Source organism: Scardinius erythrophthalmus (genome assembly GCF_964197995.2).
Source record: "Scardinius erythrophthalmus genome assembly, chromosome: 23".
In the NCBI taxonomy this organism is placed as follows: domain Eukaryota; kingdom Metazoa; phylum Chordata; class Actinopteri; order Cypriniformes; family Leuciscidae; genus Scardinius; species Scardinius erythrophthalmus.
The window spans coordinates 28,025,861-28,052,589 of NC_138243.1; the positions used below are offsets into that span (position 1 = coordinate 28,025,861).

General features: G+C 35.6%; 2 protein-coding genes across 2 annotated transcripts in view; one reads left to right on the forward strand and one right to left on the reverse strand.

Annotated features, from left to right (window-relative positions):
* The window catches only part of epb41l4a (erythrocyte membrane protein band 4.1 like 4A), a 64,000-nt gene extending 53,394 nt beyond the window's left edge, over positions 1 to 10,606 (reverse strand). Inside the window, exon 1 of the mRNA XM_081354658.1 lies at positions 10,130 to 10,606. Within this exon, the coding sequence (XP_081210784.1) occupies positions 10,130 to 10,228 (99 nt within the window). The 5' untranslated portion in view covers positions 10,229 to 10,606. The remainder of the gene's footprint in view (positions 1 to 10,129) is intronic.
* A 1,134-nt stretch (positions 10,607 to 11,740) lies between these two features.
* The window catches only part of apc (APC regulator of WNT signaling pathway), a 36,953-nt gene continuing 21,964 nt past the window's right edge, over positions 11,741 to 26,729 (forward strand). Inside the window, exons 1-3 of the mRNA XM_081355004.1 lie at positions 11,741 to 11,959; positions 12,736 to 12,775; positions 20,712 to 20,864. Coding sequence (XP_081211130.1) covers positions 20,730 to 20,864 — 135 coding nt within the window. The 5' untranslated portion in view covers positions 11,741 to 11,959; positions 12,736 to 12,775; positions 20,712 to 20,729. The remainder of the gene's footprint in view (positions 11,960 to 12,735; positions 12,776 to 20,711; positions 20,865 to 26,729) is intronic.

Below are 26,729 nucleotides of genomic sequence, written 5' to 3' on the forward strand. Positions count from 1 at the left end.
AAGTCACAACAGATACAATGGTATAGAAAACTCATAATGGCCAGCCTATCTGGTCTCAGTTGGGACGTGAGTGTGTTTCAATGATTTAACACAACAGAAAAGCCACTTCTCTTCTGGTTTTTGCTGGAAACGCTCCAGATGTCTGTGACCCCCCCTAGTCACAGACCCTCGTAGTTTCCATAGTTACTCAAAAATAAAGACAAAGATGCGACACATGGTTTACAGCGCCTGCACTTTCAACACAACACCGGCACTGAGGCGTCTCTTTGACAAGCACGGTCTTGAGTCACACGGGAAACGCTGTATTGTTAACCAGCAATTTTACAAGCGGTTAACATTCTTCTGTGAATGCAAACAATAAGTAGGGTTAAAAATGCAGGATCCTCTAAACTAAAGGACGTAACATGACAGAAGGTCATATAATGGTACTTGATATACACTAGGTTGATTAACAAATGTATATGTACATGGTACTGCAAGAATACTATAGTACTGTCAAGGATAAATTTATTAGAGAGCTGTTCAATAATTGCCATGGTACATGGTATTTCAATTCAATCATGTCCAAAAACCATGAACTCAAGAAAAAAAAAAAAAGCAAGTGTATGTTCTGCAAACTCCCACAATGACTGGAGGAAACACACGGTACATACCAGCTTTTGCAATCAAAGGCAGAGGAACTCGCACAACTGATAACACTCCAAACCAAACACATCAAGCAACGTTGAAAGATGAAGCAAGGCTAAATGCGACTCAAACATGAACCGTGAATAAATAAAGCCAACACACTAGTTTACTTGGACGAAACTCACAGGAGAGCAAATGTGTCAATGTGTCTCCTCGCCACAATCTAAGTTTGCAATCCTAAGTCAGAGATCTCAGCATGAACTCAAACATTATTAAATGCTCACAAGTCCGATCACACCAAGTAGAACGATAACTATAACTATAACAATATTAGCGTCCACACCAGCGGACAATATCGGTTTATTCAAGGATAACATTTATGATACGGGCCCACATGTTTTGCTTGTATATTTGTCATTGCAATACTTCTAACACATAGTAAGTAAGTAGTAGCAAGTTTATAGTAGTAAGTTCTGACACATCACTGTCTTTGCACTGACACCTTTCGCAACGTTCTTGATAACTTTGGGTATGTAAAATCTTTGAAGTGACTCCCTTGAGTGCAGAATTTTGACAAATGTTGCTCTTAGAGTGATGTAAAAGTTGCGTGAATTCCGATATGACTGTTCAGACTAAGGTCGCATTGCATTGGATATCGCTATTGGATTATGGACCACTTATGGAAGTGGCGCAAATTGGGATTGAAAAGATCAGATTCCATGTGGTTTGTACTATTCACACTGACAAAAACTGATCCCATATGGATTTGGGCCACATTTACCTGCAGTCTGAATTAAAGATGCACGATATATCGGCCACCATATCGGTATCGGCAGATATATGTTTATTTTAAATGTTATCGTTATCGGCCCGATACATTTTTTTTGGCCAATAAAGGCGATAAATAATGTATTATTTCCTTCAGCTGAGACACTTCAGATGCGCACTGTTCACCATGGTTTGGAATTGCTTGAAATATGATTTGAATCACTTCAAAAAGGAAAATACAGTTAAGTCCAACAAGTCTGTCAGATAGGCTAAATAAAATTGTAATGAGAACATTATAATTGTGCGCTTGGGACATGGCTTTAAATGGTGAGACTTTTTTTGTGATCAGACTCTCAAAAATTATATAAAAATTTGGTTTTAGATTTATCTGCAAATATATCGGCTATCGGCTTTCAAATATAAAGAAATATCGGTTATCGGTCTCGGCCAAAATTTTCATATTGGTGCATCCCTAGTCTGAATATAGCCTTAGTTCTTTATTAATGAAATACAGGACAAATACAAGAAATTTCCCAACTATTGGATTTGAGTTTATGATTCTAGTCTTCTAGTCTACATATCAGGAAATAGAATATTCAATGTTTCTCTGGGAACTAAAGCCCAGAAACCACATCTCTGTGGAGCTCTGCGCTTTGGGAAAGTTTTTACACGGCAGACGGATTTAAATTTAGACTCCAGCATCAGTAATAATTCATATGCACGAGGCTTGTTGAAATACACGCGGCACTGTTGATGAGGGATGACGGATGAGCATTTCTGAAAGCCTTTGTTGAACGCTCGCATTCGACATTGGAAGAAACTTACCAGGGCCATTACCAAACTAAAGACTGATGCAGATAGTTTTCAGCGTGGCACGATTCACTGCTCAGAATAAGCCACAGCTAAGCAGTTGATCTGGAATGACTCTTATCAAAGACGTTTAAATAAAGCATAAAAGAACGACAAACCAACCATATTATTTTTGACTGCCATCTATAATAGAAGCTCATCTCAAACGGAGCATTGATGTAACTTTGATGAGCACCTCAATCAGCTCAATCAACTAAATAATTAGCATTCTGATGACTGACGCTGGTTCATTTAAGGGCATTTCTGCAGCGAATCGCGGCGTATGTTCACGCTGAAGGAATGTGTCTGCACTGATCAGTGTTGATTCTGCGTTTGACAGGAGAGATTACGACCCTCATTGTGACTAAAGAAAGCAGAGATTATTCCCATTTCTTTTCTCGCTCCTTCAAATGCCTGTTAAATCCTTTACCCTCAGCTGACACACAAACACTGCTGACACACAATCCCCAGATGGTTTTCGCATTTCTGCACCAATTTGGGACAAAATCTGCTGAATTCTTTAGAAATTAAGTGGATTTAAATGTTGAAAAGGCAGAATTAAGAGTCCTACACTCTTACTGGTGCCTGAAAGCAAAATCAAATTCACCAAAAATATCTAACAAGCAAACAAACACAGAGAGGCAGAACAGAATTGCATTCCTGTTGCTCAAACAGTAGAGCATTGCACTAGCCAAAGGTCATGGGTTCGATTCCCAAGGTATGCATGCACTGATCCAATGTATAGCTTGGAATGCAATGCAAGTTGCTTTCAAAGTAAAATGCATGAATGTAAATTGTGAATTACAGACAATCCAATTCGGTTTATGTGGGGCTTTGCATGCACAGATTCTGACTATCAGTAATCCATTAGTAGTTTTACTTCCTTATGAGTGAAACACTGTGACTCTTTCAAAACATTGATCTGTTTGTTTGAGCAGCCCCTATGTGAATAGGTGTGTTTCAAACGAACACCCTGATTTAAATTGTTTTTAATGACTGTGAGATGAGATTTCTCAGAGGAATGTGGTTAGACAGGCTCATGGGTCGTAATGGACAGAATGTAATGTTTGTCTCCAGCCCACTTGAATTCACTAAGGAAAAAGTATCATAAGTAATTCCATGGGTTTGTGTGATTGCATGGTATTTTTGATATTAGTATTCAAGGTATTCATGATATCCTAATATTAGCCACCACTATCATATATATATTTTTTTAATTGCCATGTCATTTTTTAGATGGATGGCTGCAGAGAATATTCTGTGTGAATTCCTTTCTTGAATGTGACGTTGGCAGCGCCAATAAAACATCTCAGGGCTGTCAGGGGTTTCAGAGTTCAGGTTTGGAGTCTGTCTGTGCCTGTCTCCGAAACACCCATAAACCTAACCAACCACACAAACACGCACACACACACTAACAGTGGGTATACAATATATATATTTTTTTTTTACACATATAGAAAAATAGTAAATTCTTTAGCAATCCCTATTGCATTATATACCAAACAGAGACCATTCAAAAATGGGGAGAAGCACTTTTTCCCCCAAAGTTATGGTCCCCTATATGGTTTATTCCAGGAGATATGGACAATGTGGCTTTATGTGCAAATTGTTGAACCTAACCCATTTTCAATGGTTGAAAACCAAATGTGGGTGACTTTGCATACAGCTACTTACTTACACGTTTGTTTTTTGACTACTAAAAATGTGTACAATTTAACAATTTACTCATGGAGCCACATTAAGATCTCCATATCTCTGGGATTTAACCATATAACGCCTCTAAATTGAAGATACCAAAAAGAAAGGTTTGTTAAGAACCAAAATCTAAAATGATTAAGATATCTTAAGTACTTCTTGAGTTACAGGCATGCAAACTTTGGGGGAAAAACACAAAAAGTGCTTTTTCCCATTTTTGAACTGTAACTGTTGGTATATAATGCAACATAGATTGCTAAAGTAAACTGTTTTAACTAATAGACCTTATGATCTCTGTGTAAAAATAAAACAATGATCCTGCCATCTTTCTAATGTCATTTTCACCCACCTGTAATCTGGCTCCAAATCGCAGTAAATATTCATCCATGGAATTTAATATTTTGGCTTTCATCACCATTAATGTTTGTCTTGCTTCAGTAATATAAAAAATAAAAAAAAATTGTTGGGAATGTTTCCGAAAATTTGGTTGATTTGACATGGAATGACCCAAAAACTAAATATTGAAAAGTTTGGGGTCAGAATTTTCTGAAATAAATTAATAATTTTATTCAGCAAGGATGCATGAAAAGTGAGAGAAAAGGCACTTAATGTTACAAAAGATTTCTATTTCAAATAAATGCTGTTCTTTTAAACTTTCCATTCATCAAAAAATCCAGATTTTTTTTGTCACGTTTCCATATAATTAGAAATGTAGCAAATCGTCAAATTAGAATGATTTCTGAAGGGTCATGTGACTCTGAAGACTGGAGTAATGATGCTGAAAATTCAGCTTTGAATAAATTACATTTTAAAATGTATTCACATAGAAAACAATTGTAATAAAATTTTCAATATTACTGTATTTTTAATCAAATAAATGCAGACTTAGTGAGCAGAAGAGACTTGATTTTCCAATTTATGAAATTTGTCAGTGATTGAATTTTTGGGGAAAAGCTGATGCACAAAAACACACTCCATATGAGCTGCAAATGCATGACGGTCCCTAGTCTGTGGTTTATTTCTGTCTCTCATGGCACATTGTCACTACGAGATGAGCACCAGATAATGGGCTTAAAAGGTCAGACTGCATAAAAAAAAAAAATTCTATATTTTCACTCTGTCCTCTTCTGGACTGTATAATTCACTGTTTAGGCTTATCATCATTATTAACATGAGCTGTGAAGTGTGTTTGCAGTAGGTGAATAAGTACAATAAAACACACTCAGTTAGGATAACGCTGAGACACAAGCCCATTTAGGAATCCCATTAAATGCAACGATGAGGGATTTGATCCAAAGCTCGCATTAGTCCAACTCAAATCCAGCCAGAGGAAATCTGCTCATCTTATCACAGGGGTTTCTCTGCCTTTGTCTGGAAAGGCCGGCACACTCCCAAACGCCACGCAACCCCCTCCACCCGCGCTGATGGGGTGGGTGTGACTGGAGGACGAGCGTACTGGAACCAGCGACACACACGGGGTAATACTTAATACACATTTATCCTGCCTTTCACTTTCTCTGTCTGTCGCCAATACAAAGGAGTACAATGGTATTACCAGGCTTTTGCACACTAACATGTTGGTAATACCATGGCATTCTTTGAAATACCTTGAATGCAGTAATTTATGTGCCATATGAATATGCTAATCACACATAGTATGATCCCATAGTACAGTATATTTCAAACCACCATTAAGATAAAATAAGACACACACACACACACACACATTTATTCAAATGCAATGAATAAAATTATATTTTATAGCTTTTGTAATTGCTTTTTTTGTCATCACATGCTTTTTTTTTACATCAGTTTTTTTCTCATTATTCTACTAGAATTTTTTTTTTTTTATAAAAATACTGGTTTTCATTATTTTTTATTTAAAAAATAAATTAACGGCAGCACAACAAATACTAAAATGACATATTACTGTATTTATATTACTGTTTATTTTCAATACAATTACAATAAGGAGAATTTGGTGGTTTAAATGTTTAATTGTCATTAAAATGAACAATTTCTAATTTTCCTATTTATTTTATTTATCGAATGAAATGCGACCCAGAGCTTCCATCGAATATGTGATATCACCACTGAACCATGAACCATCATGAGCCTATTTTGATGACCCGTAGCTTCATACTGAACCCTTGAACTTCACAATGAACACAATAACAGCTTTTATTAATCTTTTTGTGTTGAAAAGTGCCAAAGGACCTTATTGTTTAGAAAGCACAGCCATTCTCTCACAGGAAACTCAAAGGAGGAAGACGGTCTAAATCTCGCACCGGTCAGACCCTAAATAAACGTTTCTCTTTGTCAGACATTTCCAAATGTCAGGAGAGCGTCACCTCGACAGAAGCACTGGCTTCTGAGCTGCTGTCTTTGTTTTGCAATGATGGAAACATGTGAGCTGTTCTGTTCCTCACGCACAAATACACACACCGCCGTCTGGGTCAACTCAATGAGGCCTTTGTGTCGTGAGCGTGTGTGAATCGCTCCAAGATTTGTGTGTGTAAGCATCTGTGCACATAAGCAAAATGCGTGGCTTTGTAAGCACTTCCTAACAAATAAAACACTTAAATGCAAAAAGACAATTTTTATTGCTCATATTTAGTGTAAGTGCATCAAACCTCTAACAATAAGTAAGTTCAGCGTGTGTGTCGTTCTGCAATGTTTGTGCTTCTACTTTACTAACTGATCAGATGCACCATTTTCACCTGCTTGACCAAAGAACAGGTGGAAAAATCCCACAGACGCACACTGAAAAACACCTAGGCCCACATAGCAACACCCTAGCTTTATTTATGGGATTAAGTTTTGCACATAAGCATAAGATCCCATCCTCCCTTCAGAGCGTCTCCGAAGCCACGCCTCCTTCAAAACACATAGGCTGCGTCCGAAATCTCATCCTCTCTTGAGTAGGTACTTATTTTGAATGAGTAATTACTTCACGACCGCTAAAAAAGTATGTTCCATATAGTATGCGTATGTGTATTATGAATGTAATCTGGACGTACTACATTCGCCATGTTGTCATTATCATCCCAGCAAACACATTTACGTTGTGGCAACGTCTGTGGCACGTTGCATTTCTTCTATGGCAACGTCGCTGTCTACGTGCTCGCAACATTGTAACAATGTAGAATTGTAAGACGCGACAGGGCTGTAGCAACGTTGTTGCGCGACATTCAGCAACTGAGAGACGACGTTCTGACAATATTTTTATATGGTGTATTTTGTTAGATAATTATATACTTTTTATCGTTTATTGTTTATCTATATTATTATTTAATGGGGCACCTGCAAGTGTAGCCTACACTTTAAAGAGTAAAAATGACAGAAGGTTTCGTTAATTCAACTTTATTAAAACTGCATATAATCAAATTGCACTTCCAAAAGTCATACATACATACATTTGGGGGGAAAAAAGAAATAAATAAACGAATATACAAATTTATTTTAAGTATAATAAATAAAATTATTTCTAATCAGTATAAATAAAAGTATAAAAAAGCAAAGGCAGATCAGAACATTTAATGAACAAATCCGGGTCTGTATGGCGGACAGTAGCCGAAAGCAGGTGTCACCGGGGAAACATCCACAAATCCAGTGGAGCAAAGAAACGAATGAGACTAAATAGCGAAAAAAAAATGAAAAATCAAACGAAAAACTAAACAGTGCGAGCGATGCTACATTAATCACATTAGAAATTAAAGTTGTAGGTTGTGTTTGATAGCTGAGGTAACTGTTAGGCTAAACGCAATACTCACGTATCCTTGCTCGATGATGAATGAGAACACAATGAGCCCAGCAACAGGTGGTTGGAATTTAAAAGGCTGATTTTCGCGCTTCAGGGCAGTGACGAGTACATTATGTAGTCCAGTGGTTGCCCAGACACCCTAGGCACAACCTTAAGCAATGGCCCTGAACGATGGTTTAATGTCAACATTGTGACAACGCTGTAACAACCTTCCCACACAACGTAGTTATAGCAACCTTTTGGCCATGTTGTTAAAACGTTGTTAAAAGGTTGGCTACGTTGTGCCAACGTTCTGTGTTTGCTGGGATGTGACCTACCAGTATCAGTTACGTCGCTTCATTGCAATTCACAAATCCTCTCCTGTGGCCTCATGGGATAGTAAATTGTCCATTGGCACTGTGTACTGTGTGTACACAGAGTACTGTGAAGTCGGACATAGGCCTACTTCTTTTCTCACACACTGTTTTTCACCTACTAGATAGTAGGTATATGCGATTAAGGATGCAGCCATGAATGCAAAGCATACAGCAGCGTCTGCAAAGCGTTACGAGACGAGAATTACCTCATGTCTCAAAGCACACAACATTACAATAATAATGAACATAAACAACTTACAGAGCCCTTGTACCACCTGACTGCTGCAGATTCATTTCGGCGTTGATAGTGTTGACATAGAAATCCGAGTATGAGAACGTCACAGGTTGCCATCTTGTAATTACTGTTACGATATCATGGCGTGAATGCAGCATACGCTTGTTGTTTTGGTTCAGGAGGAACTGTAAAAGGCAGCGGTTGTTTGTTTGTGGCGCTCTGTGACTGACGTCTGTCTACAGCTCTGGATAGCCTTGCAGAACGCGCTGATGACATGTGATGTCTGCGCGAGCAGGTGCGCGGTGTTGACACGCAGGCAGGACAGCGTATCATTGCATTCGGACCGAATGTAATGATTGGACAAATATTTTTTTTGGTCCTGTGACTTCCACAGAAGATATATGTACATGTTTTAATATTTAGACGACTTCTATGATCGATTGCTATCAGGATGTGAAAAGTTTTTATAAAACAAATTGCCAATCCTGTCTTTAATGTCTTAATGGACGGAGGTAGCTGGACACTTTCATCAACTTTTATCTAAGACTCTGTTCCTTTGGTTTGTAATGACCATGACCTACATGCCTGGCAATGTGCAACAAACTAATAAAACCTCTGATTAAAAGTATTCTGACCCCTTCACACGGTTATTTTTACCTCCTCTCTGTCGATATCAGGTAAAAGATACAAAAATGCATTGTGCAGATGATGTTCAAACTCAAATACTGCTCATTTTTCCTCATGTACTGTCCATTAAAGACTTGCTAAAGATCCTCCTGCTCTGCTGTCCATTAACAATTTAGAGCAAACGGCAATATGATATGTCACTCTGTTCAGAGTCAAACATGCTGCATGTGAACGATTACAAAAAGAGCAGTATGGGCTAATATACAAATTCAACCCATTTGTCCTGTATTAACTAACACCCTGGTTGAAATATGTCAGAGAATAAAATGAGGCTAACTTATTAAACTGACTGGACAACAGAACCAAACTTCTACCATTATCCATTGCCATGCAAATAAAGTGAAATACGATCTATAATGTCTAAGAGATGTTACTCCGGATAAGTCAAAGAGCTGAAACAGGTATAAGTGCGTGAATCAGGAGAACTGTGTCTGAAAATAATATGGAAAAACAATGCTATCATGTCCACAAAACTATGATACTTCACAGTTCACTTACAGGTTTAATATTCAATAATGAACAGCAGTATGTGTATTTAATAATATACAATATATAGCACTGCATATCAACATGTATGTATTTAACATTTTACAAAAGCATGAGGCAGCAATATAATTAGGCCGTTCTCGTTGTGTTTGACCAGATCATCTGGTTACTGTAATCTGGTTAACAGTGTGCTGAGCTCATGTGTTCTGGGTGTGGACCACACCAGTATTAAATATGGAAACAGAAACTGTTGCTTTGGAACTATTACTATTATTTAACCACCATTTATGAATGTGATAATCATTTATAATATAATTTCCATTATATTAGGCTACTGTACTGCAAATATATACCTCACTCTTTAAAATAAAATTTGTTTTCCATAGTGAGGAACCATTATTGGTTCCACAAATAAGCTTTCAGTGAACAGTTCTTAAAATAAAAATGTAAAGAACATTTGCATAATCTAAAGAACCTTGTTCCACTATCAAGAACCTTTTCTTGGAATCATCATGGAATCATCAATGCCAATAAAGAACCTTTATTTTTAAGAGTGTATTATTTTATGTGTGTATTGGAATAAAGAAAAACAGAGTGTATTTGCTCTCTGGATCAGTGTAGTTCATCTTTTGAGCATATAGTCCTTATGAAAGCATCTCCTACCTTTATTCCCTGCTGCTGAGTGGTTAAAATCAGCTTGGACTCATCCAGCAGCAGAACCTCACAGTAAAACTCCTCTTGGACTGAACAGAAACAACTCATCTTGAAGTAGACAGGAGATCCCAGCCGAACAGCCTACAGAAAGCTCTCTTCTGTCGGAATGTTACAATCCATCAGGAGGAGATGTCAGCTCGTGTCCTCCTTTGTTACATCTTATCCTCTTCATTCTTCATGAGTGCACCATCCAAATGTCCCATCTGAACTCATATGATGAATAACCTGTTATGTGTAAAGGCTCATCGCGGTCCTGAAAGTGAATCCCGAAGCTTTCGGCAGGTCTCGGGCCTGTGGAAGACTTTAGCTGGAGCTGTCGGGCTGGATTGATCAGAGTGTCCCATCAAAATCTCCTGATTCACCGAACGGGTTTCACTGGGACTCATGCTGTGTGTTGCCAAGCAGCCCGAGCGGCTGTTCATGTGTGTGACTCCTCCCACACACACACACACACACACACACACACACACACACACACACACACACACACACACACTGTGTGAGCAAGACTGTCCTGCCACCTGTTGGAAACTCAGCGCATCCTCTCATCTCGTTATGCTGTTAGTGACTTTCTTTCTTTCTTTCTTTCTTTCTTTCTTTCTTTCTTTCTTTCTTTCTTTCTTTCTTTCTTTCTTTCTTTCTTTCTTTCTTTCTTTCTTTCTTTCTTTCTTTCTTTCTTTCTTTCTTTCTTTCTTTCTTTCTTTCTTTCTTTCTTTCTTTCTTTCTTTCTTTCTTTCAATATATTTAGGCTATTACTTGATAAATAACATGTATAGGCCTATATCAAATATTATTATTGTAATTAATAATTATTATATTATAATCAAATACTTTAATAATTAAATAATGTTGCATATTAAGTAATGTAAAAATATTTTACATCATATTTAAAATATATATAATATATGTAATAACATTGTTAGATTTTTTTATTTATTTAATATAAAACAATTTTACATTATTTAATATGTAACATTATTTAATTTACAGTTCCTCAAATAATGTTGTAATTAATACATACAATGCAAATAAAATAAAATATTGTTTATTATAATTAATAATTCAATTATAAGGAGTAATAATATAATAATTAAATAGATTTAAATTTTAGATTTATTAATTTAGAATAAAAATATTCCATTGCATTTCCACAAAAATATCAAAATAACTGCAATTATTTCGACTGTTGTAACGTATTAGGCTCTTTCAGGCAGTGCAAGATTTTTGTCTGTATTTTTGTTACATATCTTTTGCATTATCTTTTAGGACAGTAATGCAAATTAATTTACTACAATGATTAAATTATTATTAATTATTCAATATAATATAATATAATATAATATAATATAATATAATATAATATAATATAATATAATATAATATAATATAATATAATATAATATAATATAATATAATATAATATAATATAATATAATATAATATAATATAATATAATCATCTACACATGTCTACAAATCATTGAAGAGATTGAAGCAATTCTTTAACCTGCCGCATGGTGTCGTTGTGAGCACACAGCTTCACTGCGCATGCTCAAAGTCTGACTCCACTAACAATATGGCGAAGCGTCGCGGGGACTGGAGCTGCTGAGCAGAAAATCACTCACACAAAAGAAGAAAAAGTTTCAAACAAACAAATGATATAATCAGCGAACAGAGAAATATCCTTTTACAGGGCTCCAACAATATGAATTCACGGGATCTATTCCGACCTGGGCGATAAACTCGAGTTATTTACTGGAAGAGGCGAATGTTTGTGCAGGTAAGACTTTAACTGGCTTCAGTAATATATAAACACAATAAGCTCTGATACACAATAATGTACAGAAATATGTGTTAATAAGGCGTTGGTCAAGTTTATAAAATCATAAAAGTGTGCTGTTAAAACAAGTAACGTTAGTGCTTTATGAAACTGAGCCTGAAGAAGTGTGTATTTTATAAGTAATTATGTGTTAAGAGTTTATAGACCAGCAGTGATGTTTACATTGATATGTTTTTATTCATATCTATATATTGTGTATTTTACTGCTCTACAATGTTTAACAACTTGTCTTTGAAATATACATAAAGTTTACTCTATACTTTACTAATGTTATTTCTTCTAATATACTCTACAATGGTATTGTACTCTGATATAATGCTACATACTTCATATTATTTTATATAAATTGTTAAATTATACCACACATATATTTTTTTCTCAACATAAATGTATGTACCATTCTCTACAGAAATCATTATTCTATATCCCTCCTCTAATTTGCATACAAATCAATTCCATTTCATTATCAGGAAGATACCATATTAACTTTTCTCTATTAAACTCCTGCAATAAACTCTACACTGGTATTGTGCTAATAATCTGCTACACTTCACAGACTTTTATTTTGTTCTATAAATTCTGCTCTAGTAATCTGCTTTAACAAAGTCTATTGTTCCTCTAATTCTACTCGTTTAATCCAAATTGCACTATAATAAACTACTCAAACTCTAATAAACTGCTATGAACTCTCTGATGAACTCTGTTCTTCTGTGCAGGAGTCCAGCAGTGGATCTGTGCTGCAACCTTGGCAAGACGGTGAGGAAAACTTTTTTTTGTTTTAAATCACTGTGCTATGATGGTCTTTGACTGACACCAAAGAGTTGAGCTGAAGAAAAGTGTTGTTATTTTTACCACTCCCCTGCTGAAGCGTAATCCGTGTTGTTTGGCTTTGACGGAGCCTTTGAATGTGGTTTGACATTGTTTCAGCTGTTGTTGTCATATCTGATGCAGGTTTCTGGAGCGGTTAAGATCTATCATGGGAAATCTAGCAGTGACATTGTGTCTAATCAGTTCACAAGCTATCCAGGCAGTTTTAATATTTCTCTTTTATGTTAGTGTGTTGTTTAGTAATTATATTGGATGCTTGGGTGGTTTATAATGGCCATGTCTGTTTTTTTGTGGCTGCAGTGAATGACTTCATTGTACAGCTTTGGATTCTGTTGCTTGTTTTTTTTATTGAAAGCTTAAGTCCTCATTTATTGTATTTTAATATTGCATGGAAAAGAGTGACCAGAATGCTATCCAAAAATGTTTCCATGTGTGTTCCATGGGTAAAAAAGTATAAGTAGTGCTGTCAAACGATAATTTAAAAATATTAATAATTAATAGCACATTTTTTGTAATTAAGCATGATGAATTAAAGTTATTATATTTTTATGTTGTAATACTTTCACATTGAATCTCCAAAATAATGTAGAAAAACAGTATACTTTAAATATTTGTTTAATGGCATCTTTTTACTAAGCACTACGAATGAAGGCCAGTGTCACTAATACTGATGTCTCTATTACATGGATTTTTCACATGATTACATGAATTTTATAGGGGTGTGTAACGATACCCTCATGTCCCGATTCGATACATATCACAATACTGAACACACGATACGATATTATTGCGATACTCCATGTGATAAAAGGTTAAAAGAAGATTAAAACGGTCAATTTGGTATGGTAAACAAGGCTTGGACTTGTGCTGGAAACCCAATGCACAGGACAATAGAGACACCAGAATAAAAATATTCATGATTCTGAATCATGAATATTACAGAATTATTTTAGACTAATATGCTTGCAGTCTGTCGCTGACTATATATTTAAAATAATGTAGGACACTTTTTACTGGGAACATAAGATATTTGGCATTATCAGGATCCACAAATATTCCCCCATTGCATGATTATACATTATATTCAACATTACATATAGTAGTTTAATTTAGTACTGACACTAAAACTCTGTAAACTTGAACTTTTCACACACTAATGGGTGAAATACACAATACATAGGTTGCACTTTATTTTAAGATGTCATTGTTACAGTGTAATTATACATTTAAGTACTGAGTAATAATAATGAACTACATGCACTTTCTATAGGATTAGGTTAGGATGAGGGTTTGGTTTAGGGTTAATTGCATGTAATTATGCATAATTTATAGTTATTACTACTAAAATATTTAACAATGACACTGTAAAATAGTGTTACCATTAAATATTGTCACTATCCACGGTACATGTTGTTGCAGTTTTGTATTGCGATATATTGTGACATGCGATATATTGTTACACCCCTAGAATTTTAGCCATTCAGCATTACAGAATAATTGAAAGCTGTCATTTTTAACATTTTTAATCTAAGTGAACAGCTTCACATAAACCCACTGTAATAAATGTCACTGTGCCTTTAATATATCAGGGCTCAACACTAAGTTTTTTTTCCAACTCGTCCAGTCGGACCGGTTCTGATTTTGACCTGCCCTGCATGAATAATAATTGAATAAGTAAATATTTGTAGCTAAATAATGAATTTTGTGGAACTATTCCTTTAAGTTTGCATTAGTATTCCTTCTGCAGGCCTGCTAAAACTCAACTGGAGTCGTACAAAATGTTTTACGTTTTATTCATGATCTTGTAAATTCTTGTTGAGTGTTAAATGGACAAAGTAAGTTAGCTGAATCTTTACTTTCATGTGCACAAGTTGTTTTGAAGACCTTATTAATATTTAATCTAGTTTTGAAGTGAGAAAACATGAAGTGAGTCACAGATTTTGCATTCAAATGACTTTTAGTGAGTGTCACTTACAGCTTAATATGTTATTTTTTCCAGAAAAGTGGTGGATTTTGGTTGAACACCTCTCAAATTGATAAAAAAAAAGAGTATGTAGTGAAATATTTGTGTAGCTGCATTTATATCCTACATAGTGAATTTTTGAGCCACTAAATGAACATGGATACTTAAGGAAATCAAGTTTTTTTTTTTTTTTTAAACGGCACAAAACATTAGCCTTTCCCCTTCTGTTTGAAATGTTTTCCCACACCAGGAAGAAAAAGTGTGGACAGTTTCCCATTAAATCGCACCACAAGAGAGGGCTGACCAACAAGAGTCTCTGCCAACGTCCATTTTTCAGCTCTCAAAGACCGAAAGCTCATTTACATGAAAAAAACACTTCCAGCGTGTATAGAGAAAGCCATGGAAGTGTCCGTGTTATCTATTCACCGCCTCAGTTTGAGAAAGCAAATCACAGCCATTTATAGAGCATGATTTATTATTCACAAAGGCTTATTCAGGAACTCCTGAGACTGTAATTGCAATGATAAAGTTGTACAGTAGCAGCAAACACACAATGATGGACATTAACACCGGTGTAACGAAATAGTACAGATTATGAACCAAGTTAATGTGTCGTTTAAGACAGAGATTGATGCATTTAAACTTGATGTATGTGGCTAGTTTAGTTTGAATACAGTTGGGTTTGTACACTGTTTTCTGGCCATTAGCCATATACAAAACCTTTTTATTCCCTTCACATTTTGGAGCACATGTTATGTATACATTGTGTTTTGGCTTCAAAATGTCTGCGAAAGGAAAAATCGTGTCTATGGCCCTTTTTTTCATGAAACATGAGCCGAACGAATTACTGTATAAATCATACGTAAAACCATTTGTACGCCATTTGTGCCAACTGGATTGATGAGCAGTTTACACAGATTCGTTCTGCTCGTGTTTCATGAATAAGGTCCATTATTGTGCAAGCAACTGGTCATTGTGTGTATTTTGTGATGGAAATATTGCATACTTGTACATGCTGCATGGAAAATGTTGGAAGTATTTGAATCACTTGTGTAGTATTTGAAAGTTGGTTTTGGATGAAAGTATCTATTGTGAGTAAATGATAGATATTATGTCTATGCAGTGTCAGAAAGAGTCTTACATTAGGCTTTTTTGTACATATATTTGATTATATTTGTGGAGAGACTGTTTACTTCTGCATCTTGCTTGGAAAATGTAATTGGAAGAAGTGCTTGTATTGTTCAGCTGGAAGTCGGTTTGGATAAAAGTATCTACTAAATGAATTGAATTGATTCAATTATTAAATGTAATATTTATCAAATTAAATGTGTAACTTAACTTATTAAATTAAATTAATTTAATACAATTATATAATTATTCAATGCATATATTATAAAATGCATGTAATTACATTTCATACTATAATGTCTGAAGTTGTGTATGTAATATGCCAATTAAATCAGGCTTTTTTTTTGTCTCGCTTTTTTAGACGCAGTTAGCGAGATGTTGGTTTCAATTTGATTTCGAATGTCGGTATTAGGGCTGCACAATATATCGAAATATCGCAAATGTATATTGCGCGATATGCATATCGCAACGGCTTGCAATAACTGGGTCATGAAAATCACTCACTGCTCTTGGCTGAATAACTTTTGTTGCTTTAATAAGAATTAGGGCTGTCAAAAGATTAATCGCGATTAATCGCATCCAAAATAAAAGTTTGTGTTTACATAATATATGTGTGTGTACTCTGTATAATTATTTTGTATATATAAATACACACACATGCATGTATATATTTAAGAAATATTTGCATACATATACTGTATATATTTATATATAATTTATATTATATATATAAATATAATTTTTTTATATATAAATTACACATTTTTCTTAAATATATCCAAGCATGTGTGTGTATTTATATATACAAATTTAATTATACACATTACACACACATATATATTTAAACACAAACTTTTATTTTGGATGCGATTAATCGCGATTAATCTTTTGACAGCCCTGATAAGAATCAGTATATATTTAATTCATACGGTGAAAACTAATCAGTGTTTTATTTTTACATTTGATTATTCAGTTTCTTGTTAAATAAACCTAGGATAACCTGAACCTCTAAAGTCTGAGGTTTACACTGATGTTAAAATAACACTTCTTATACTACAGTAAAACACTGCTGTTCACTTTCAGAAGCTGTAGGGATGTTTTCTTCTCACAAAAATAATGTGAAACACGTATGTAGGTTATATAATTTTGAATATATTTTAAAGACAATTTACATTTATTTTACACACTTCGAATCGCATATCGAAAATCGCATTATTTAATGAGTTATCGCATATCGTATTTTTCTTCAATATCGTGCAGCCCTAGTTGATTTCAATTGCATCTCTCAGTTTGTTGTCTTTAATGCATCTTCTATATGGTCCGGTTTAGGTTGTCATATTGATCCGTTTATTAGAAATCAGGTCATGTGACCTTCAGACGTTATGACCCATCTCCAGTATGCATGCCTGGGGCTTCACCGCTTCCCCACACGAGAGCTTTTAAACCCAGTCAAGGGAAGCAGCTGTACACTGGGACAGAAATCTGGCCAGCCACCATCAGCCACTGCACCAACACCGGCCTGGGCTGGCCGCCTCCTGATTGGCCGAGCCCTCGCCCATGTGACTCGGTGCTGGCTGGATGCTCTCCGGCAACTGACATAGTTGATGGGTTGCTGGGATGGAGGCTGTCACTGGTGCAGAATGGGGTAAGTCTCCGTTTAACGCCCTGATCTCTTGATGCAAACGCACAGATGTGTGGTCTTGTATTCCAGCTATTCAGTGCGGAGGAAATAATAGCGCGTTTGTGCGGTGTAGCAAGGCGGTGCCGATAAACCCTTTTGTCTTGATGGCTGGTTATTGAGAGGGTGTGGGGGGATGTGCATAGATTGGGATTCTGGCTTTATCATCCGGACGCTGTAAAAGCCTCTTTTGTGCTGTGCAGGGACAGATGCGCTAGCAGGCTGATTATTTCTAGTGATCTCGGCCGTGGACACGGATTCCACAGTAAATGTAAGCGATAATTGCCCCTGTCAAGATGGAGGGGCTGTTGCGAGAGAGGGTTTTTCTGATTTAGCTGAACAAAGCAGACGTTTAATGGTGGATTTGTTGTCAGCTTTTCAGGACGAAACACGGGTTGGTTTGGCAGGTTAGATGACGGTGCGTGAGAGACCGTGATGTGAGATGATGATCACTGTGTCTTTGTGCGTGGAGGGAAGGGCATCTCTTGCAGTCGTCTGCAGGGAATTTTGTATCTTGCATTGCTGGTGTAGAGGTGACTGCTTTAATGCATCATAAGCGTCGCATGCACAACTGCACCCCTGGTGAATAAATGCAGAAAAATGCACAGTTGCATTAGTGAAATAAATAATGCGCTTTATTTATAGTATTAAAGACGTGTGAAGGTGCAAGCAAATTCAGATGCGTTGTGATACAGATTTGAGGAAAGTGCTGAAATATTAATGAGTCTTTCTTCTTTCCACTCCTCCCTGTTTCCTTTTGATTCTGTCTCGATACCTCAAGCCTTTTTGCTGAATAGATGTCGACCATTTTGCTGTGTCTACATGCCAAGAGAGCTTTGCTTCAGGTTTTTATTAAATCATTTATAAATGTATTAAAAAAAATAGCATTTTCATGATTCTTCTATAAATAATAGAAGCTACACTTAGGATTGTTCAGCAAGATATGCGAGCATAAAATGTATTATAATATACATTTGTTTACCTTTAATGGCCTTTTATTATACCTTTTAAAAAGTGCAAGTGTTTGTTTTTTCACTAAATGTGTGTCATCAGATGTGTGTCAGCAGATTTCTGTGGCAATCGGACTCATTCTGCCCTCATAACAGCTCAAAGCGTGTGTGACGTGCGGTTGGCATTAAATCATATGCATCCACGCTGGTTTATTATTCATGTTGTTTTATAATTGCAAGATCTTGATGTAATTATTTGGATTATGCAGACCAAAGATGATATGCTTTAGAAAGTTCTATATTTTTATAAATGCATTTAATGACCTTCACATCAGAAATCTGATCTGTAAGGAAATGCCAAATTGGGGTATCTTCCCTTTATTGATTTATTCTGCTTCATATTGGCCGTGGATGCCCTGGAAACAGTGGCAGAATCCGTAGCACAGTCACATTGATTGGACACAGCTGCAAATGATCCCTGACACATTGTCGGGCTGTTGTAATGTAGGCTGTTGGTGTTGGTTAATGTAAAACCAGGGCAAAGCATAATATGGTGAAAGTGGAATGGAAGGAATTCAGTTTATTGTGCATTGTGAAATTGTCATGATACCAGCTTGTGATGTATTCCTATAAGGCATGTCGCTTTTGTTTTGTTGGACATTTCTTTAATTTGCACTGAGAAATTCTGTATTTTGGCAGAAACATGGTTGCATTGCTTACAAGTTAGTGATTTGAAGCATTACAGGTCAATGTGTGCATCATCCTGCAGCATTTCATAATTTGATGGGCCTTTTTTCCCCCTTCATAACATGTTTTCTTTTGCATGCAATATGCTCCATTTTTCTGTATTTTAAAAATGCTGTTTACCTCACAAGCCATCAATATTCCTAATGCTGAGAATATAATTTGGTATTTTGGCAAAAACTGTTTTTGAAGGCAAATGCACAAAGCTATACTGCTCATATAAGTGACTAGTGATTTAAGTATTAAAGTTCAATGTGTGTATCATCCTGCAGTGTTGCGTGATTCCTCAAATCATGTGTGTTGGTGAGGAGAGGTGAGCATATTTACCATAAAACAGGTTCTTTATTAAGTTATTTGGTAAGATTGCACACATTAGCATGTTTTATCAGAGAGCAAGCTGAACAGGGTTTGCCGCTGTTCTTTAGCATGTCAGTGGTAATTTAGTGGCGATGTGGTGATAGATTTTTCCACATGGTTGATCAGGCCTTCACTTCAGGACGGAGATAAAAATAGAAACTTTCGCTTTGTCTTTCAGAACTGTTTGCTTGACCGGGCTCACTGCAAGGGTAAAAAATGGCCCAGAGGCATCGGCTCTGCCATCCACATACACACGTGAGGCACGTGTGTTATAGTTCTTTATGAGTGTCATGACATGGTCAATGACTACATGGCAAACATCAGAGTTCAGATGCTCACTCATGATTGACACATGACACTGATGGTCTTTTACAGACCCTCTGGGCAACACTTATACATTTACTAAGCCTCATGTTTATGTGGGCTTTTTATTCCCTTTTCACTAGATATTTAAAGATGTATGTAATAGTATAGATGTAGTGTCCAGTGAAGTAATGTTACAGTATGTTTGGCATATTCACAGACTTGCTCAGAAAAAATGCTCAGAAAAATATAAATATTTGCATGATATATAAATGTATATATATATATTCTGTGTATATGTTTTTAAAGCATTTTTTTAGCGCACATCTGCAAAAAGGCTATATGCAGCAAACTAAAGCTATAATTACTTCTGCTTTACCAAAATCCAAACGAGCGAAGGATATAATTGCACAATGCATATAAAACAGCTTTTTGAATTCCTATATTTTAAACAAAGAATAGCAATATTCTTTTATTGTGATCCATATTATGTTATATCACCATGTAAATGCTGATTCTGCAGTTGTATGTGTTTGCTTATTTCCTTTGATCAGATATTTTTTCATTTTGATCTGGACAAAAAGGCTATTGGTTAAATCAACCAAATCAAATCATGATCTGCAGATATTTTGCTCCCTTTGGTCAATTTGTATTTCAGTCAAAAATGTTCAATCAATTTTGGCATCGGTCATATTAATCGAGCATCACATGTGATTGTTCCTCCTTTCTTGGATGTTGCAGGTCAAGAGATAGTCCAAGATGGCTGCAGCATCTTATGATCAGCTGCTGAAGCAAGTGGAGGCACTAAAGATGGAGAACTCCAACCTTAGACAAGAGCTCGAGGACAACTCCAACCACCTCACCAAACTAGAGACTGAGGCGTCTAATATGAAGGTACAGTGTCTGTTTATATCACACAGCGGCCTAACCGTGTTCTTGACGACATGACATCAAAACCAGGTCTTTTTTGATTCATAGAGTGCTGTGGTGATCATCTATTTTTGAGTTAAGTTTACCAAATCAAAAAGGTGTGCTGTTAAAACAAATAGTGCTTTCTAAAACTGAGCCTGAAGAAGTGCCTATTTATAAGTATGAATTATAAGTATAGTATTATGTGTGAAGTTTATAGACCAGCAGTGATGCTTTGACATTTGCATTGATTTGTTTTTATTCATGTCTGTATATTTTACTGCTCTACAATGTTTTCAATTACTTCTGCTTGACCAATATCCAAACGAGCAAAGGATATAATTGCATACTATAAATAAAACAGCTTTTTGAATTACTGTATTTTAAACAAAGGATATCAGTATTGTTTTATTGTGATCTATGCTATATCACCATGTTATATTTTTGTAGACCAACCCATACATAAGCATGGTCTCCTTGACAATAACCCAATGGACTTTTCCATTGGCTTTTGGATTACCAATAAAAAGTTTGATTCATCATGATAATCTTCACAAATGAATACAAATTTTACAGCATAAATACAATCAGCAGAAGTAAAAAGCTAAACATAAGCTGTAAACAAAATACATCACAGTCGCATGACTTCAGTGTCACCTTCACTAATCTTCTGACAGCTCTTTTGGTCTTTATTTAAAAAAATATGTTCCTTGAAATTAGAATTGCAATTATAAACTGTAAAAGAAGACTAGTAAGTAGATTAGTTTACCTGTTCGGCGTAATGACTATTAATGTCCTCAATAACCAAGTCCAACCATTTAGCCACTTGTTAGCAAGTAAAAGCTTAAAAAAAATACAATACAGGTCAAACTCGAAAAATTAGAATATCTTGCAAAAGTTAATTTCAGTAATTCAACTTAAAAAGTGAAACTAATAAATGATATAGACTCATTACATGCAAAGTGAGATATTTCAAGCCTTTATTTGTTATAATTTTGATGATTATGGCTTACAGCTTATGAAAATATTCATCAAAATTTTAATTGTACTGACGTTGCATGTAATGAGTCTATATAATTTATTAGTTTCACCTTTTAAGTTGAATTACTGAAATTAACTTTTGCAAGATATTCTAATTTTTCGAGTTTCACCTGTAGAGTATTACTGATGTTTTTGTCACAGAATGAAACGTTAGAATATCTTGAACCCGTGCCAACCCAGACCTTATTTCAGGCTTTTAAACCAAAAACCCATTGATTTCAGGATGTTGTGCTAAATGCTAATTTGCAATCTGGGTTTAGCCTATAAAAATGCATCATCCCTCTGCAATCTACTGTGCAAAATGTATTGGTGCACGTTATTCTGTAGGGTGAAAAATATCTCTTTGTCATGCAATAACTAGCAATGAAAAATTGTGTAGCCAGTTTGTTAAAACCTACAACATTCTGAAGAGAGAGTGCTAGTAAACTAGAACAGGAACAACTAAACCTCTGTACGTTTTCCTCCTACCTTTTTGTCAATTTCAGTTTTCAACCTCAAAGGGTTTGTACTTAAACGCCTCAGTGACTCATTTTGTCATCCAAATGCTCTATGTTTGGGCTTGCTTTTAATGTTGCAGACTTTCAAGACTTAAAATGTCATCCTCCGCCGCTGATTTCCCTCTAAGTACTCTTTCTTCTAGCAGCTTCTGACACCAAAGGCAGTGTTCTCAGGCACTTCTTTGAGTCGAGCTTTTGAAGTGGAAGCGGCAGCCTGCTAGGTGGACATTAAGAAATTAGATGTGACCTGGCAGTCTCTCGGGAAGGAAAAGAAAAAAGGAGAGAGGGTTTTTGAAAGAACTTTAGGCCTAAAATGAATGTGGTGAGACATTAAAAGTTGGCTAATGTGGAAGTTTTAAAGCGAGCCTGTCAACCCGGATTGTCTGCACAATTTAAAGACGAGGTTCAAGCGAGTTCATGATAAAGATATGTGCAGATATATCGTGCTAAAGATCCGCGTGGAAACGGGTTGCTGTCACGCCATTGCACTGTCTAATACGTGTGAAAGTCTCTTTATGTTGCTCTGAAGACGTGAGATTGGTGTTGCTAAGGGAGAATCTTTGAAGCAGAAGCAGATTGTCTCCTCATGTTCATACGTTGCAGAGTCCTTAAGGGTTAACAGAGGTCTTTTTTTGGTTGGCTCGGGGAAAATCATTGGGAAAAGCAGCAGTAAAGGTGTCCGTTTTAAAAGTTAGCAGATCAGAATGATTTTTTTTTTGTGTGTGTGTGTGTGTTTAATGGCATCATGTTTGCCATTATGCTTTGCTAAACTGCTCTCGTTCACTTTGAAGTCACTCATAGTCAGCGTGAAAGTGAATTTTACTTCCTTAATGTGCTGTATTTCCAATGAGAAAATGTGGGGCAAGACTGAATATTGCTATAAATACTAAAAATGTCATATTATTGGCATACTTTTATTACATTTAAAGCTAATCCTTACTTTAATAACTAGATTATTGTTAAGCGACTGTAATTGTACAGCAGCCTAAAGTCAAGGCTATTTGCCTATAGTTTCATTAACCTGTGTAAACATTGTGTAAACTACCGTGTAAACATTTACCATTCTACATGGACTTGGTGATCATCTTTCTAAATTCATTCAATGTGAGTTAAGTAAATAGGATCCATTTTGATTTCATGTTGATTTGAAATATTGCTTTTGGTTACACTTTATGGGTGAGTTAAGATGTAATGGAAGGGTCAACTGTGTAATTACAAATGTAATTACATAAATTACAGCTGTAATTACATGCAGGAATTTTTAAAATATAAGTACAATGTAAAAACATGTAGTTACACAATAAGTACATTGTATCAAATTATTAATTTCAATGTAAATACATAGTACTTAAAGCCACTTAATATAAAGTGGGACCCTTTATTTTAAGGTCTCGTTAAGTGTAATTATACATTTAAGTACTGAATAATATTAAGCAACTACATGTACTTACTGTAAGGTTAGGGTAGGATTAGGATTTGATTGAGTGTTAGTTGCATGTAATTATGCATAATTTACTGTTATTACTATGGAAAGTACATGTAACATATGTAACAAGGACACTTGAAAATAGTATTACCTTGCTTTTTTTGTGCATTAATTCTATGTCCAAGAAAGTATCCTGCTCTTCAGATGTCCTTGTCATCACGGCTCCAAATGAGGGATTGTCTAAACTCTGGGTGTCCCTATTCCTCAAGGAAGTTGTCATCTATTTGCTTCTAAAAAAAGAATAAGAGCGAAATCATATTTTCCTGTGTCGTGTCTCAGGAAGTGAATCCCTGTTGATGTTTGGCTTATGTAAGACGTTTTGGGCTTAACCTCTTTCATTAGGATGATCTGATTTTAGGCACATTCTGGCCGCCCTGGTGCCAGTGGTTATGTCATCCCTGTACGTAATCATAGTGTTTAAACAACTGGGTTTGTCTAGTGCGTTTCAACTGTGACAGATTCTGCGGAGGCCAGAAGTGCATCTGTGCCGAGTCCTTCATGCTGCCGTCCAGTTTTAAAGTTGCTGCTATTTCTACGACTGCAACTGCTAATTGATCAAATCTCTAAATTAATGATAATAATCAAAAACAGATTTCATTATCGATTAGTCAGCTCTTTGCACTGCGCATAGAGATCCTCCATGAGTGATGATATTTTAAAGAATAGCACGTTTTTTCATTTATTTATGATAAACGTAAAGCTGCTTTGAAACTGTGTATTATGAAAAGTATTATACAGATATTCTTTTTTATTATGTAAGCTTCATATTTGAAACTATTTTTGCACACACATTATAGGATACAAATAGACATGAGTTTGAATATTTGCTCAAACAGCAGAGCGTATCGATTCCCATGGGAATGCTAGAACTGAAAAACAATTATGGCTTCATTCTTGACCGCCAGCGTTTTTGATCATTTTCACAAGCCTTTCATGGCCGCCAGAATATTTGCAATTGAGATGTATACATTATATGAAAGCTGAATAAATAAGCTTTCCATTGATGTATGATTTGTTAGGATAGGACAATATTTGGCTGAGATACAACTATTTGAAAATCTGGAATCTGAGGGTGCAAAAAAATCGAAACATTGAGAAAATCGCCTTTAAAGTTGTTCATTTATGTTGGCGATTATGCAGCATTCACTCACAAAAATAAATGTTTTATATATTTATGGTAGGAAATTTACAAAATATCTTCATGGAACATGATCTTTATTTAATATCCAAATGATTTTTGGCATAAAAGAAAAATCTATCATTTTGACCCATGCAATGTATTGTTGGCTATTGCCACAAATATACCCGTGTGACTGGTTTTGTGATCCAGGGTCACATATATCAAAAGAAAGAAAAGAACAGAGCCTCTGCTTTTAAACAAAATAATCTGTTTTATTCTAGCTTCATGCATTCTTATTAACACTTGAATGTGGGTAAGTTTCATAAAAAAATAAAACGAAAAAAAAAAAAAGAACAGAATAAAAAGCTGAGAAAATCACATTTTTGTTAAAGACTACATCTGGACCAGATTCAGAACGATTATCAAAACACAGATGGAGTAGATCAAGTCCATCAACACCCCTAATGCTTCACAGTCCTTTAACTCGTCCTGGGTCAACATTTCATCCACTAACATTAGACAGTTTTGATTTATATGCGGTTTAATGTTTGATGATTGTGTTATTTTACATGTGTAAGCAATGCTTGTTTCTATAGCTTATTTCTGCTGCTTTTTCGCCTTTGTTTTAATCCGGAGATTCTGAACTATTTCAGAAGATGCATAACGGCACACCTGACCGTATAACAGTGAAAACCCGAATTGCCGGAAATTTCCATCAAGGGCATGGAAGCGCTGTGTCGTAAATGACGGAAAACTCAGTCAATGGCGGGGAAAGAGTTAAATGCAATGCAAGTTGCTTTGGATAAAAACATCTGACAAATGTATATGAATATAAAATCCAATTAGTCATTTAATTGAAAAATTCTATTATAAAAATCTATGTATGAAAAACATAAAAATAAATCTATTTTCAGTGTATTGTATGTTCCTCATATCATTCATGTGCTGCCCTCTGCCGATGAAACTTCAGATGGTCTTTTTTCCTCATTCTTGTGAAATGCTGTGAGAAAGGCAGTATTTTTGACAGGATTTGCTTTCCTCTTATCTTGACGTTTAAACCTGCAACACTAAACCGCTGCCTCTCCATCTTCCTCTGTCCATGGTAACTGTGGTTTAGTGTTGAAGTGTCACAGAAGGAAAACCACTTTCATTTTTATTCACAAGTGCTATGCACTCCAATATATAAACATTTTCCTATTTTGCATGGAAGTGTTCAGAGGCCGCTTCCGTTTCCCAGCCTGTGAGAGACTCGCAGCTTAATTTAGAGAATCTCCCTTCCTGTCTTTGTTCGTCGCATGAATGCAGCTCCGCTTCACCCTGCAGTCATTTCCCTTCCCCTCCGGCCAGCTGAAACAAACATCTGCGGGCAGAAAACAAACAGCATGCATGTCTCAGCGTCTGGGCTTCCCCTCCCTGCTCCCAAATCCAACTACCAGAGCAGCATTTTAGTTGAGTTTAGCTGTTTATTAATCAACATGAGAAAGCGATGCAAGATTTATATGCAGTTTTCTGTCAAAATAAAAGTTTGATGGTTTTATGCTTGAAAATGAAGAAATTAAGTTCAATATTGTAATATTTTAATATAAAATGAAATATTTATAATATTTATCAAAGTATAATATATAATATATTTTATTATGAAATATTGATATGTAATTTTACAGTTGTAATGTAAAAAAATATAATTATTTTTAAATATTATACAT